General features: G+C 34.0%; 2 protein-coding genes and 1 long non-coding RNA gene across 4 annotated transcripts in view; 2 read left to right on the top strand and 1 right to left on the bottom strand.

Annotated features, from left to right (window-relative positions):
- The first annotated feature begins 4902 nt into the window (after positions 1-4902).
- LOC128292949 (uncharacterized) overlaps positions 4903-16475 on the top strand; it is a 57365-nt gene continuing 45792 nt past the window's right edge. The window contains exons 1-2 of the long non-coding RNA XR_008282944.1: positions 4903-4984; positions 5451-5537. This is a non-coding gene — a long non-coding RNA (uncharacterized LOC128292949). The remainder of the gene's footprint in view (positions 4985-5450; positions 5538-16475) is intronic.
- LOC108472893 (aspartyl protease family protein At5g10770-like) lies at positions 9073-10908 on the top strand. Its single transcript, XM_017774452.2, has 2 exons — positions 9073-9333; positions 9426-10908. The coding sequence occupies exons 1-2, from the start codon at positions 9189-9191 to the stop codon at positions 10658-10660; spliced, it is 1380 nt and encodes a 459-aa protein (XP_017629941.1). The 5' UTR covers positions 9073-9188; the 3' UTR covers positions 10661-10908.
- On the bottom strand, positions 12777-14757 carry LOC108473127 (aspartyl protease family protein At5g10770-like). Of its 2 annotated transcripts, XM_053027954.1 has the most exons (4): positions 14430-14751; positions 13877-14323; positions 13247-13795; positions 12777-13100 (listed from the first exon to the last, which is right to left on the bottom strand). In XM_053027954.1, exons 1-4 carry the CDS (start codon positions 14623-14625, stop codon positions 13063-13065), a joined length of 1230 nt encoding a protein of 409 aa, XP_052883914.1. In that variant the 5' UTR covers positions 14626-14751; the 3' UTR covers positions 12777-13062. The 2 variants fall into 2 exon arrangements, with proteins under 2 accessions (XP_052883914.1, XP_017630171.1); XM_017774682.2 differs by having other exon boundaries at positions 12777-13795; positions 14430-14757.

The raw sequence follows: 16475 nt of genomic DNA, 5'->3' as shown, positions 1-16475 counted from the left end.
AACCTTCAATTCACAACTTTTTCACAATTAGGTCCTAAATATCATTTCCTATCAAAATCACTTAATAAAACCACCTTAATATAAAATTAGAACTTAAATTTCATAATAATTAATCATAAAATTCCCTTATCCATCCAGGGTAACTTCCAATTTCACCCATAAAATAAAAAACTAATGAATTCTACAAGTGGACCTAATTGTAAAAGTCATAAAAACATAAAAATTATCAAGAAAAGTAAGAATTAAACTCACATGATGTAAAATATGAAAAACCAGCTTTCTCCAGACCTTCTATGGCGTTTTAGCTGAGAAAATATGAAGAAATGTCTAGATTTTTCAATTACATCATTATTTAACTATTAACTTTTATGCTATTTCCAATTTTGCCCCTTGTTCACATTGTTTTCTTGCTTATTTCATACCCAAACCGTCCAGCCATTAACCTTTGGGTCTAATTGCTCTTTAAATCCATATTTTTAAATACTTAAGCTATTTACTCACAATTTAACAAATTTTGCGCTATTTTCAATTTAGTCCTTTTTAATTAATTAGCCATCCAAACGTTAAAATTTTCTAACGGAACTTTAATACTAACTCAATGACACTCCATAAATATTTATAAAAATATTTATAGCTCGATTTTCAACTTTGAGGTCTCGATACCTCATTTTTGACCCGTTTGACCTAATAAATTCTTTTAATTCACTAATTTCACCATTTCACAAATTCTTCTAAATTCTTACTTGACTCATAAATATTAAATTACTATCTTGTTCAATCTTATTTGTCGAATTTAGTGATCTCAAATCACCATTTCCGACACCACTGAAAATTAGGCCGTTACACAGACCACCTCGACTACGAGTGTAGGTAATGTCAGACAGGGTAGATCAGGGTGTCCACGGTGTGGTAGACTTCATTATGGTCCTTGTCGGACAGGTGAAAATGTTTGCTATAAATGTGGTGCTCCAGATCATTTTGTACGAAAATGTCCAGAAGTGGCTAGCCGAGAGGTAACACAGAGTGCTAGATCCGGAAATGCTCCTACTAGAGGCAGATCACCGAGGCAACCGGGAGTAGGAGCAAGTAACAGAGGTACCTCTAGAGATTCGGCTGTGAGACCAGATGTTAGAGCCCCTGCAAGGACTTATGCTATTCGTGCACGCGAAGAGGCATCCTCCCCCGATGTGATTACGGGTACATTTTCTCTACATGATATTAATGTCATTGCTCTGATTGATCCGGGTTCAACTCATTCTTATGTTTGTATGAAATTGATGCCTAGTATAAGTATGCCTATAGAATCTACAGAATTTGTGATTAAAGTATCGAATCCATTAGGCAAGCATGTATTAGTAGATAAGGTATGTAGAAATTGTCCTTTAATGATTAGAGGCTACTGTTTTCCGGCCGATCTCATGCTATTGCCATTTGATGAGTTTGATGTGATTCTTGGTATGGATTGGTTGACTACACATGATGTGATAGTGAATTGTGGAAAGAAATTCATTGAGTTGAAGTGTGAAAATGGTGAAATTCTTCGAGTTAATTCAGAAGAGTCAGATAGTTCATTTCTATATTATATGCGCTTTCGAAATACTTGAGAAAAGGGTATGAAACTTATCTTGCTTTTGTGTTGAACACTAAAGATCCGAATTGAAAATTGAATCGATACTGTGGTATGTGAGTTTCGATGTGTTTCGGAAGAACTACCAAGTTTGCCTCTGTTAGAGAAGTTGAGTTTGGTATTGAGTTGATTCCGGTACCACGCCCATTTCTATTGCTCCTTATAGAATGGCTCTATTGGAATTGAAAGAATTGAAAGCTCGATTCGAGGAATTAACAGATAAAGGCTTTGTAAGACCCAGAGTTCACCATGGGGTGCACCAGTGCTATTTGTGAAAAAAAAGACGGATCGATGAGATTGTGCATAGATTATCGGCAACTTAACAAGGTAATGAGAAAGAACAAGTATCCATTGCCTAGAATTGATGATTTGTTTGATCAATTGAAGGAGCTACTGTGTTTTCCAAGATAGATTTGAGATCCGAATACTATCGATTCTTGAGTTAAAGAGTCGATGTCCAAGGCGCTTTCCGGACTAGGTATGGTCATTATGAGTTCCTTGTGATGCCATTTGGCTTGACTAATGCTCTGCCATTTTATGGACTTAATGAACCGAATTTTAGACCATACTTAGATAAGTTTGTAGTTGTGTTCATTGATGATATTTTGATTTATTCTCATGATGAGACCGAGCATGCGAGCATTTGAAACGAGTTTACAAATTCGAGAGATAATCGGTTGTATGCCAAGTTCAAAGAAAAGTGAGTTCGTTACGAGAAGTTGGTTTTCTTGGACATATTGTCTCGGTGAAGGTATTAAGGTTGATCGTGTAAGATTTCAACCATTGTTGATTGGAAGCCTCCTAGAAATGTATCGAAGTTAGAAGTTTTCTTGGTCTTACCGGATATTATAGGCGATTTGTGGAGGATTTTCCATGATAGCTACCCGATTGACGAGGCCGCTACGGAAGGATGTTAAGTTTGAATGGATGAGAAGTGCCAACAAAGTTTTGACAAGTTAAAGGCATTGTTGACGGAAGCTCCTATCTTAGTACAAAGGAAAGGGTAAAAATTTGTGATTCTGATGATGCATCCTTGAATGTGCTCGGTTGTGTACTCATGCAGGAAGAAAAGGTAATTGCTTATGCCTCTAGACAATTGAAGCCACATGAGAAAAATTATCCGACACATGATTTAGAGCTAGCTGCTATTGTATTTGCATTAAAGATTTGGAGACATTATTTGTATGGTGAAAGTTGCCGGATATTTACCGATCATAAAAGCTTGAAATACTTGATGACTCAAAAAGATTTGAATTTGAGGCAAAGAAGATGGTTGGAATTGCTTAAAGATTATGAGTTAGTGATTGATTATCACCCGTAAGGCAAATGTAGTTCTTGACGCTTTAAGAGAAACTTTTATTTACATTGCGAGTTTTGAATACCAATTTAGCCATGTCAGATGATGGTTCTATTTTAGCTGAATTTAGAGCTAAACCGGTATTTCTTGAAGAGATTTGTGAAGCTCGGAAAGATGATAATGAGTTACAAGCTAAAAGAGTTCAATGTGAGTCAGGCATAGAATCGATTTCGGATTGGTTCGATGGTTGTTTGATGTTTAGAGACGAATTTGTGTACCAAAGAATGATGAGCTTATTCGGAAGATTTTACGAGAAGCACATAGCAGTTCTTTATCTATTCATCCAGCGGTACAAAATGTATAATGATTTGAAGAAATTGTATTGGTGGGTAGGAATGAAAAGAGATATTTGAGTTTGTTTCTAGATGCTTGATTTGTCAACGGTAAAGGCGAACATCGGTACCCTCGGGATTATTGCAACTTTGTGCTAGTTCGGAATGGAAATGGGACGAGTTACTATGGATTTTGTGACGGATTGCCATTAACACTGAAAAAGAAAGATGCAATATGGGTTGTGATTGATAAGCTAACTAAGTCACTCATTTTATCCCAATCCGTATGGATTATTCACTTGACAAGTTGGCGAGTTATACATTTCGGAGATAGTTAGACTACATGGAGTGCCATTATCGATCATTTCAGATAGAGATCCAAGATTTACTTCACGGTTGGAAGAAGTTACAAGAGGCTTTAGGTGCGAAGTTGAGTTTTAGTACGGCTTTTCACCCTCGAATCGATGATCGATCGAGAGAGTTATTCAGTACTTGAAGATATGCTTAGATGTTGTGTATTAGAATTTCAAGGTAGTTGGGAAAAATACTTACCATTGGTAGAGTTTGCCTACAATAATAGTTATCGATCAAGTTTGAAGATGGCACCTTATGAAGCTTTGTATGGACGTAAATGCCGCACACCTTTATATTGGACAGAGCTTAAAGAAAGCCACATTTACGGGGTTGATCTAGTTAAAGAAACGGAAGAAAAAGTGAAAGTTATCAGAAATTGTTTAAAAGTAGCTTCAGACAGGCAGAAGTCGTATGCAGATTTAAAAAGAAAAGAGATCGAATATCAAGTTAGTGACAAAGTTTTTTTGAAAGTATCCCCGTGGAAGAAAGTTCTCAGATTTGGCAAGAAAGGCAAACTAAGTCCATGTTTTATTGGACCGTTTGAAGTGATTGAGAGAGTCGGACCATTAGCATATCGGTTAGCTTTACCGATTGAGTTAGAGAAGATTCATAATGTATTTCATGTGTCTATGCTACGTCGTTATCGTTCAGATCCGTCACATATGATTTCTCAAACAGAGGTTGAGATTCAGCCAGACATGACTTACGGTGAAGAACCGGTAAAGATTCTAGCTCGAGAGGTAAAGCAATTAAGGAACAAAAGTATTGTACTTGTGAAAGTACTATGGAATGACATGGGGTAGACGAGGCTACATGGAAACCGAAGAGGCTATGCGAAAATAGTACCCATATCTCTTCACAGGTAAGATTTTCGGGACGAAAATCCCTAAAGGGGGGGAGAAATGTAACATTCCGAAATAGGGCCTAAACGGAACAGTGGTTGCGAAACCACAAAATTAGGGTAAAAAAAAAAATATATATATATATATTTTATTATTATTTTGAGGTTCATGGTATGATTACATGATTGTGTGAAAATTTCGTGATAAAATTCTATGCATAAAGTGCTTAAATTGAGGTTAGGGACTAAATCGAATAATTTGCAAAACTTGCATTCTAGAAGTTTTAGTATGAAATTATTTTGGAATATTAATTAGGAGATCTTAAATGGTAATTTGACCAATTTTAAGTTCATGGACAAAATTAGGACATGGAAGGAATTTTGAAAGTTTAGTAAGGAGGGCATTTTGGTCATTTGGTTATTAACATTAATAAAAGGTAAAAAGATGATAAAATTGTATCATCTTCTTCAAGTTACCAGCAGAACCTTACCTCTCTCCATAGCTGGGGTTTCTTCAACTTTCAAGCTTCATAGTAAGTGATTCCAAGCCCGTTTTAATGATCTTTTACGTTTTTGAAGTCCCTTAGCTCGATAAAGCTTATGCTAGCAATAATTTAAGTTAGGAATCAAATTTGGAAAAATACCCATAGGTGAAATTTGTGTATTTTGATGTTTTATGATGGAATATGAGGTTTTAAATTATGTTAGACAACTTGTGCTACTTGGTTTTAAGTGAAAAGCGAGTAAAAGGCTTAATCGGTAAAAATACCTAATAGTCATAAGTACATGTTAGTGTGTGAATTTGATGTTGCCATAGAAGGGAAAAATGATCAGCATGTCATAAAAATAAGAAAATAGGATGAAGTTTAATTTACGAGCCTCGGGGCAAAAGTGCAAATATGTGAAAGTTTAGGGGCAAAAATGTAATTTTTCCAAAGTTTGAGTAAAGGGTTGTTTTGATAAATGTTGATATTAAATAAGCTAAATTTGCTATTATAGATCAAGAAGAGCGAAATTCGAGAGTAGATCGGGGAAAAGAAAAAGTAAAGGACTAAATTGTAAAGTTTAGTCACATTTTGTATCGAGGTAAGTTTACAGTAAATAAATGCAATATTCTTTTATTTTACATTATTATTGTCAATTTCAGCACTTATATATTTATGTTATGAAAATATTTAAAGTCAAATTTAAGGTGAAGTGAGGAGGAAAAGTGTTAGAAAGCCTGGTTGAACCCTAGGAATGTTAAGATATTAGGGTTGTGAGATGAACAAAATGAGCCATGTAAGTCCATATTAGAAATATGGCTTTGGAGACAGGATTGAGCCATGTAAGTCCATATTATATATGGCATTGGAGCAGGAATAATTCATGTAAGTCCATGTCAAAGACATGGCATTGGCGAGATATTGATAGGCGAGAAGCGACCCTAGTATCCTTAGTATTTCGAGTGGTTCAGCGGGTCAGGATACGAGTTAAATTACAGTGAATTAACAGCAAAGGAAAAGTAGATTATACTTATGAAAAAGGAAAGGTCAGGTAAGAAAGAAGGTAAGGGAATAAAGAAGAAGATAGAAATTGAGAAGTAAAGAAATTTATGATGTTAGATGATATTATGCATAATTATCCATTATGTTGAATGTTGTGATTTATTTGCTTGTAAGCTTACTAAGCCTAGTGCTTAATCTCTTTATTTTCTTCTTCTTATAGTACTTATCTAGCCACTCGGGATCGAAGGAAGCGTCGGAGGCCGATCACACTATCAAAGAAATAACTCGGTATAATTAGACGTTTTGTTTTGTGTATGGCATGTATAGAAACTTAGCCACTTTTGGTATAATATGAACAATGAATGATGTATAAATACTTGCTAGTGATTAGCTAATAAAAATGGCCGATGATATGCATGTTTATTAATATGTATGATTGAATGGTGATTATCACATGAAAATTATGAAAAATGTGAAAGTAACCTAAAAACAGATTCAAGTAACAGCAATGACATAACTTTGAAAAATCACTAAAAATTGCATAAACATAGTTTAAAGATGAATAATATATGAAATTAAATTTTATTATGTCTATTTTCTTATGGAATAAGAAAAATAGGTAAAGGTATTATATTTCATGATATATCTGAGTTTTAGTGAAACAGGGTCAGAGCGATTTCTGGAACCCCTATTTCAACTTTGGAAATTCACCATAAATTGTACAAAACTAATTAGAAGGTATACTTTATATGGTTATAATCCTTGTTGAGTCTAGTTTTAAGAGAAACAAACGGCTTAGTGATATGAATTTTGTACAGGAAGAAACATGGTTCGTAGTAACAAGAGGTTAGTGCAGTCGAGTTTTGAAACAGGGGAAACTTTAACTAATAAACTGTACTAATTGGCCAAGTCAAAAATCTATGAAAAAAATTAGTAGATAGATATATGAGTCTAGTTTCAGGAAAAATTTACGGATCTTAATTTCGAGTTTCAGAACTCAAGATATGAATTTTTAGGCGACTACGGACGCAGAATGGCAGTACATTCGAAATGCTTAAATAAACAATTTAAACCTATTTAAGGGATAGAATAAGTTTAGTAATGCCTCGTGCTCGATTCTGGCAACAGTCTCGGGTAAGGAGTGTTACAATTTGTAACAATACACTTTATGTGCATTGTTTTCTTGTGGCTTTCCAGTTATTTTGTTGCTTTCACTTTTGAGTTTACTTTTGTTTTATTTCAGTGCCTTAAAAAATTTCCTTTATTGATTTTCGGTACCTTAAAAGTTTTTTACAGTCTACCAGATAAATAAATTGTGTGATAGCATTTTAATTTTTATCATTGTTTATAATCAACAATCCTTGAATTTATTATGGTTTTATATTTATCTTTTATTCTTACATCTATTGAATTCACGATCAGACTGATCGTACTGAAAACTAGTGGTCTAATCAGTTTTACTATAAATTCGATTTTGAAAACATTACTTGATAGAATATATGTGTTAGGATTAAATATAGTTTTTTTTCTCGAAATTATTGAATTTGTTAGGATGATTATATTCTTACTTGAATCCAAATAAATGATTTAATTTATTCACATTCAAAATTAACTTAACTCAATTTAATTATGAAAAAGTCAACAAATTTAGTTCTTTATATCCAAAACAATTTAAAGTCAAAATGATCTAAAATTATAATTACTTGAACATCAAATCTAAATATTTCAAATTTAAAATGATCTGAACTTAAAATGTAATACCTCATACCCGACCTGGTCACCGAGTCAAGGCATCAGGATGTCACATTCATTGCCGAAGCAACTATTGAAAATTTCAGATCAATGTATCATATTATTTAATTAATATAGATCATTAACTCATTTCAGTAATAATTGAATTTACGATTTACTCCTTCCTTAATACATCATGTCATGCTTCTTGATTTAAATCTTTTTGATATATTACAACTTAAATTTTTTTTGATCTTATACCTTATTTCGGTAAGATTTTATCACATATTATTTACGACCAAAGAGTTTTTAAAGATATTACATAAAATAATTTCAACTCAAAAGTATTCAAATTTGAAACTGGTTTTGAAATGACTTGACTCAGAATGATCCCACACTACAATGGCCCAATTTGAAATACTCAAACTTTAAACTCAAATATCTCAAATTGATAATCATCTTAATTTAAAATAATCTAAATGATATTTTTCTTATAATAGAATGTTTTTAATTACATATATTTTTCTTATGATTATGATTTTATGATTTTAATTAAAAATCTAATTATACATTCATTGATATTTAATATATGAAAATATATGATTTTATGATTTTATTACAATAGTATGTTTTTAATCATAAAATTGATTTGTTTTGATATTTTATATAATTAATTATTAAAAACATGCCGAAGAGTTAATTTTGTGCTCCATTAAAACAAAACTAATCAATTTTTTAAAATTATTTCGGTTCAATTAATATAAACATAATTTGTCGGTCAATATTATTAAGATTAAAAATTAATTCGATTAATGAAAAGTCGATTCCTTCGATTCATCACTTCGTCGTCATTGAAGGGGCAAAATCAAAAGACAATGAGAACGATTTTGGTATATTAATAGTATTTAAGTGGGGCAAGGTTAACGTAGAAAATAAAGGTTAAAATTTGTTATAAGTCCCTGTATTTTTGAATATTTAGAATTTAATCTTTATATTTTGTTTTATGAAATTTAAGTCTAACGATTAACACTTATAAAATTTCTTATTGAATTAAAGTTAATTACAATGTCTTTTTTAATTACATGACTACCTAAGTAATTTTTATCTCGAAATACCACAACAAATTTAACAAAAAATTATTAACAATAATAGTTGAAATTGAATTTTTAATCTAAAAAGTAAAAGAACTAAATTTCTAAAAATAAAAATACAGACGGTGAATTCTAAAATTTTTAAAAAATAATTTGAACCCAAACAAAATAGAGAGTGGTAAGGAGCCCGTAATTTCCGCAGAGCAAAAGACGAAAAGGGGAGACTTGTAAAGAGAGTGCTTCTCTTCACACGCCAAGACTTGTCAGAATAAACAACAAAAGCAAATTAAGAAGGTTCAGCTTTTACATCTATTGACCTTGCAAACAATTCCATAGTGTGCCACGATTTAATTTCATCTCTCATTCTATATATACCTGTTAAAATTGGAATAAGATAGCGAGCAAGTGGAAGTGCAATCATAAGAAATATGACTGGTTCCTCAGCGTTGATGGCCATTGGCCATATTTTAATGTGCTACACCCTGTTTTTCTCTTTCCATGCGAATAAGGCATTAGGTTATGGTGCTACTGTGGTGGAAAGTAACAAGTCCCACGCCCCTCCCTCCTGTACAGGTAATTACCTAACTCTCGCCTTTTATTAGTCAGCTTTGAGGATTAACATTATTGTATTAACACAACAGTATAAAACAAATCCCAATGTTCAGGTACTACAACAGGTTTGCGGGTAGTCCATAAATACGGACCCTGCTCCCCATCTGGCCTAAAGAAAACATCCGCCGTGGTAAACCAGATTCTGGCCCAAGATAAACTCAGGGTTCGGGCTATGAATTCCAGGTTACACAACAGGCGTACAATTGGTTTGGAAGGGGAAGGGACGACAGGCACTTATCTTCAAAACGACTTACCAGGTGCCGGTAATTTTTTGGTGACCGTTGGTTTTGGCACGCCTCTAAAAGATTTTAATTTGGCTTTGGACACGGGGAGTTACGTAACCTGGGTACAGTGCGAACCTTGCACGGAGTCTCCCTGTCCACAACAGCAGAACGCGTCGCTGTATAATCCTTCTTTTTCCTCAACTTCCTCTAACGCCCCATGTTCGCCAGAGTGTAATTACACTCAACCGTACTTGGACAAATCCGAGTCCGGCGGAACTTTTGTCCTTGATACGGTTTCCATAGGGCAGGATTACCAGATTCCTGAATTTATTTTCCTATGCGCGGTACCGGATAAGCAAATCGGGGATTTTGGTGAAGCAAATGGGATACTAGGCCTAGGTCTGGCCAGCTCTGACGATGACTTTGCTACCTATTCCCTTGCAACCCAAACTGCAAATTTGTTTGGAAGAGTATTTTGTCATTGTCTTCCCTCGTCAAGTAACTCAGGATATGTTTATTTTGGTGAGAAAGCTCGTGAACAATGTCCGTTTTCTGGTACTTACACACGGCTTCTAAGAAAACCATTTTCTGGTTCCTATTATTTCGTAAATCTTATTGCCATAACACTAGGCCAGAAAAAAGTGGAAGTGCCTTCGGGTATATTATCATCATCCCCAGGAACCATTATAGATTCAGGAACTGTCATTACTCATCTTCCTTCCTCAGTCTATTTGGAGCTGAGCCAGGAATTCGATAGATTGATGTCGGAGTTCCCTCCTGCTAATCCTTCTGATGATGGAGTACTGAAAGCGTGCTACAACCTGGTGGATCATGACAATCCGGCAATACCCGAGATGGTTCTACATTTTGAAAACTTGGATGTATATTTGGACCAAACAGCAGTTACCTGGAAAGGCAATGGCATGTCTCAAGTTTGCTTCGGGTTTGCTGCAAAAGAGGATGAGGGGGACCTCACAATCATTGGTAATCATCAACAGCAGAAGCTCAACATACTCTTTAACATCCCAGATCAGAGGTTGGAAATTGGACCTGGTAAGTGCTAACTTTTCATGCTGCAGGAATCTCAGCTGATGAGATGACAATATAAGACCCAAGTTCCTGCTCCTTCACTTCTTTCCATGTCAGTGTGTTTAATTGTAAACTATTAAATCCTGTTCCTTCACGTCGTTTTAATCAATCTTAAGATTACAATTGCAGAATTGCAAATGGAATCAATCTTTGTCCTTTTAATCAGTCTTTATATTACAGTCTAGCAGATAAATAAACTGTGTGATAGTATCTTGATTTTTAACATTGTTTTAGAATTATCAATCCTTGAATTTATTATGGTTTTAGTGATCTCGAACATGAATCATTTTAAGTTGAGTTTTCAATAATTAACTTTGAACCCACAAAAAAATCCAATGAATTACTTCTTAGAGTTTGTCAGTTGGATATATCGTCTACCATATACAACTCTATATGCTAATACAAATCTCAACCCTTACCACACTCCCTGTATCAAATTCAACACATCCCAATTCATTTTGATACTTGTTTATACAAATCTACATGGTGAATGAGATGACTTTTATACATTTTTGCAGTCATGATGAACAAGAGACAATGACCAGCTTTTAATGTAGGGGCTGCCTGTACAGCTCATAGTTACAGGGAGCCATCTGATTAGTGTCGGTTTTATTGCCATTAATGTTTAACCCAACAAATATACAGGGATATTTGTGATGGCAGGAGATTCTATCTCACTAATTTGATTGCAGAATGTTTTTTTTTATTTTTTCAAGAAATTTTATTATTTATTTTAGATTTTGCAAGCTTTGATTGACTTGGTAGATTAGCGTCTATATCGTGTGTGAGTGCATTGAAGATAAGACCATAAGATCAAATATGATTGGTATAATAGTAAGTCAAGTGTAGTCAATTTATATATTTTATTAAGTACGTTTTACTTAATGTCAGAAGAACATTTTCATACCTTACAGAAAGAAAAGATCCTTTCTCGTTGGGTCCACAAACTATAAAATTAAGGGTGGTAAACGCACGAACCAGTCAAAAAAGCAAAAGGATGAGACCAATCCTTGGCATCCAGTTTTGTCGATCGTTGGGTCCATAAACGAGAGAGAATGTCGAAATAGACGAGGGGCAAAATCAAAAGACAATGAATCAACGATTTCAGTATAACAACCGAGTATTGAAGTGGCAGAATGTCGACGTAGAAAAAGAAAATTCAACCTGCCCGTAATTTTCGAGAAACTAAGACGAAAGGAGATTTGTAAAGAGAGTGCTGCTTTTCACACACTTAACAATCTCGATAATCTATCAAGACGAACAAGCCACAGGTTAGTCTTAAACCACGGTCCGATTCCGCGGGCATAGTGGATACTCTCACATTACTTCACGTTTTCCCAAAGGAAAAGATGGGTTTATTATATTGAAAGTATTAGAACAGGTTACAAAAGACTTACTTACCCATTGATGAGCATTACCGTTTTTAACAATTTTTTGGGTCATAAGTAAAATAATAAAATGAGATTTTAGGTTCTTAAAAAATTATAAATTTTTTTTTAAGTTCCTTAAAATTTAGTAAAAAAAATTTGGAGTCCTCAAAAACTAAAAAAAAGCTTTTTGGACCCATTAAAAGTTGGTAAAAGATTTTTTTTTAGCTTTTAAAAGTTAGAAATGTTTATTTGGACCCTTAATAATTAGAAAATAATATTTTAAATTTCTTTCAGCCTTGGGCTCTGGGCGACTACACCTTCAAATGATAAGGGTAGTCAAACAACTATTGACTGTCCACCCCTACAAAAATGCTAAAATGTTTTTACCACGAAACTTACAAATGTTTGAAATAAGGATACTTATCCTAAATAAATGTTTGAAATGAGGATACTTATCCTAAATACAAAAGATTTACTCTTCCCCAAGTTCATCTACCCTTTGCCACAGCTTTCTACATGGGTAATCCCTTGACACCCTACTCTGCCATGATCCAACATGACCGTACAAGGTTGGATCATGACGCCAAGCAAGTGGAAATGCAATAAGAGCCAAGTTACCGCTCCTTCAATTCTTTCCAAGTTATTGGGTGTAATTGCAAACTTTCAAATCTTGTTGCATCATGTCATGTACTTTGGAATGGAATTGCATGGTTAAGTCAAATTAATCAAAATCTTACCCTGCTATTATCATTTCTTAATTTGAGTACAAGACTAGTTGCAGAAATGTTGAAATTTAATACTACTGAAAGATAGCTTTAGCCAATAATAGTTATTCAATCTTAATCCCATCATTATTACTGTATGATGGTGGAGACTATTTGAAGATTCACTTCTTCATTAGATTACTAACTTAATAGCATCCCTTGGTACCAAAGCCAACCCTTCCTCCAGCACCATCGTATATCACTTGCAGTGTTTTCTGCTGCGTATTCCCAAATATCGCCAAATCACTGGCATCGCTGTTTGCGGCAAATGCTAGGCATACCTGTGACACATTAGCAACGTACAAAGTCCCCACCAGTGGGATTGTCAACTTAACGCCTCCGCGGAAGAAGAAACTTATCTTTGGAATATTAACAGATTTGTATTTGCTGAAATCATAGCATGTGTCAAGTATTGAAAGTTCTCTACCCATTCGATACCGTCTCATCCTTTGTCGAAATTCAGACCGTAGTGCTGCATAAGCATCCGGTGGCAAGCGTGTGATGACAGTTCCAGAGTCAATGATTGCACCAGCTGTGGTGAAAACCAATGCTGAAATCGATAGTCTTTTGCCACCAACGCTGATTCCAGTAATGTCAAGGCCGTAAAACGATGAATCTTGAATGCTTGTGGACAATGGAGTGAATTTTACGGATTTCGAGCCGTACCTCTTGCATTTGCCCAAAGTTAGGAAACCAATCGAGCTGGAGGACGATGGCAAGCAATAAGAGAAAATTTTGTTGTATTTCCTGGCTGTTTGTGAAGGTAAAGATAACTGATCTCTGCCAAGTCCCAGCAAACCAGCTGCACCACCAAAAAGACCTTGGTTGTTTTGACCACAACCGAAAAGAAAGTTGTCGAACACATCAAATGGCGTCAAGGTAAGCCTTTCTTTGGCAAAGAATCCGGTCGAGAAAGAAGAGTCTCCGTATTGAGTTCCGTAGACACATGTTGACAACGAGCAAAGAGGTAGATAACCTGATAGCATTTGGTTCACGTCATAATCTATTCAATTATAAGAGTAAACACTGAATTCCAATTAGTTATTTATATTATTACCTGTTGCAGACAAGAGTGAACTGCACTGTACCGAGTTGCAGGAAACGTTGGAATATGTTGAGGAAACAGAGGGGTCGAATTTGGCATCCCTCTGCTGATAGCAATAACCTAGGCAAGGCTCACATTGTGTCCAGGTGATATCGCTCCCTGTATCAAATATGAGAGACAGTTGTTTCTTTGGTGTGCCAATACCCACGGTGACTATATAATTCCCTGAGCCCACCACTCTGCCATCCCAGGCTGGGAGATTGGCCACATCAGTCACCTTCACATCCGCCTTGGAACCTGATTTGTTGGCTAGCCTGGATTGAATATATCTAACTCGGCCTTCATCTTGGAAGAAAGTCTCTGCATGAGTGGGAGGTGTTTTGGCTCTGTCTAAATGAAGCGGAGAGCATGGACCGTGCTTGTGGACAACTTGTAAAGATGATTTTTGGTGGTGAAGACCTGAAATTCAAAGCTGTTTATCCTTGTTTCTTCAATCAAGTATATTTGATTTCATGCAACATATATTTTAATGAAAGAACAAAGAACAAGCGATTTCGAAATTAACCTTGGGTAGATGAGTTGCAAGCAGCTGATTGGAGTAGAGAATTAAGGTGAAGGATATGGTGAAAAGACTTGCTTTTTGTCCCTTGGAATGCATATGTAGTCTTACAGGAAGAGCAGAAGATAATGAGCAAGAGGAAGAAGAGAGAATTAGCAGAAAGTTGGAAAGCTATAGAGTTTGGTACAATCATAGTCGCCATTGACAAAATTGTACCACTCCTCCTATGTGATATTTCAAATGATCGATGCTAGCTGCTTCTTTCTCACCTACATATATCGATGTTGTGAATACCTTTACTTTTATAATGCTTGTAGTTGTTATTTAATTGATTATCAAATTTCCAACACAAAGGTAAGATTATTGGGAAGCAAAAGTTGGACATGCGATTATAGTCAAAGTCAACCATAATTAGATCCTTTAATTGGTTGGACTTGGAGATACAATATAGTCAACAAGATCCACATTTTGCATCTCCACTATTTAATTATAATGTTGCAAGTATTCTCTCAAAAAATATTCTTGTAATCATTTCTAGTCCAAATATGGGGAGGCAAGGAATAGAAACAAGTGGCCGGGCTGAGATATTAAATAAAAGAATATTATGAACTACACTAATTCATAAAATATTATGATTTGTATTAAATAATATAATGGTTTTTTTTTTAATTTTTAGGTAAAAAGATATAATATACAGCGAAAATAATAATCAATTAAAGCTTAATTCGGCATCGACATGATACGATTAGCAATCAATAAGCTTTGAATTGCAGTCGGGGATGTTCAAATATATGCAGACTTGAACTTCTTGTTGCAACGCATTTAGCCATCTTTCCACTTTTTTCTTAAGAGTTGATGCAGGAAGCGTAAATCCATCAATTTGCTATTATCTCCCCCACTTGACAAAAGTAAATCCATTAGTACAGTATTATCACATTCAATCTCGACATGTTTAAATCTCTTTTGCCAAGCGATAAAAATGCCTTCCAAAATCATTCTTGTCTCTACTTTTATTTTTCTTTCTTATGAGCGTAAGCATAAGAATAAAAATATTAATTGACCTAATAATTATTGAGGTTTTAATCAAAAGTGTGATTAAATTTATTATATTAAATTATAATTTTTTACGGATCAAAATAAAATTTAGAAAGAGAAAAGATAAATTTATCTTATTCTAAAAAAATGTATAGTATTTAAAATTTTCAAAATATTTAAGGGTGAAACAAAAATATTCTTTTCTTTAATAGAGATTGATAAATTTATGTTTTGGTTGTTCAACTTTAAAAGTTACAAAATGGTATTAAATCATTCAAAAGTTTTTATTTAAGTCACATGTATCAATCAAAAACCCTCAATCAAAAGCTCTCATTCTTCTTCTCTTCTACAATTAAGTTTTTCCATGAAATAACTTTGAACGCAATGAATCTTTAAACCAAAATCTAAGCAATTTTTTTCTCCATTCTGTAACGCTAACCGAAAATCGAATTGAATCTAAGGTATGTTATTCTACTCATTAATGAATATTAATCCACTGTATTGATCATTAAATCGTCGCTTGACGCTCGCTAGTCAATTTTTTTCTTTTTTAAAAAAGCTTAACAGTCCAATGGTTTAAATAAAAATTTTCGAATAGTTTATTAATATTTTATAACTTGTTTAAAATTAATTGATCAAAATATAAATTTACTAATAATTTAGTGACCAATTTACTGTAAATTTTAAAAGGTTAGTACATAAAGTTTTATAGAAATGAAAACTTTTGAGGACAAAAAACAAATAAAATTAGGAACACTTAGTTAAACTCTACTATTAGCCCCTAAGCTATGGGGTAAGTTATGGATTTAAATTCTTATACTTTGATCACTTTCAAATTTTTGTATTTTTAGAATTTTGATGCGATCAACATATTATAGCATGTGTAATGCAATATCAGTTTACTACTTTCATATATTACTCACACAAAAATTAGTTAAATATATTTAACAATTAAGACTGAAATTCATAAAATAAAGCGACTAAAAATGACTCAATTAAAAACATAGACTAAATATA

Source organism: Gossypium arboreum, chromosome 5 (genome assembly GCF_025698485.1).
Source record: "Gossypium arboreum isolate Shixiya-1 chromosome 5, ASM2569848v2, whole genome shotgun sequence".
NCBI classification, from domain to species: Eukaryota; Viridiplantae; Streptophyta; class Magnoliopsida; order Malvales; family Malvaceae; genus Gossypium; species Gossypium arboreum.
The sequence above is the reverse complement of the archived record's forward strand: the minus strand, read 5'-3'. Positions and strand labels throughout refer to the sequence as shown.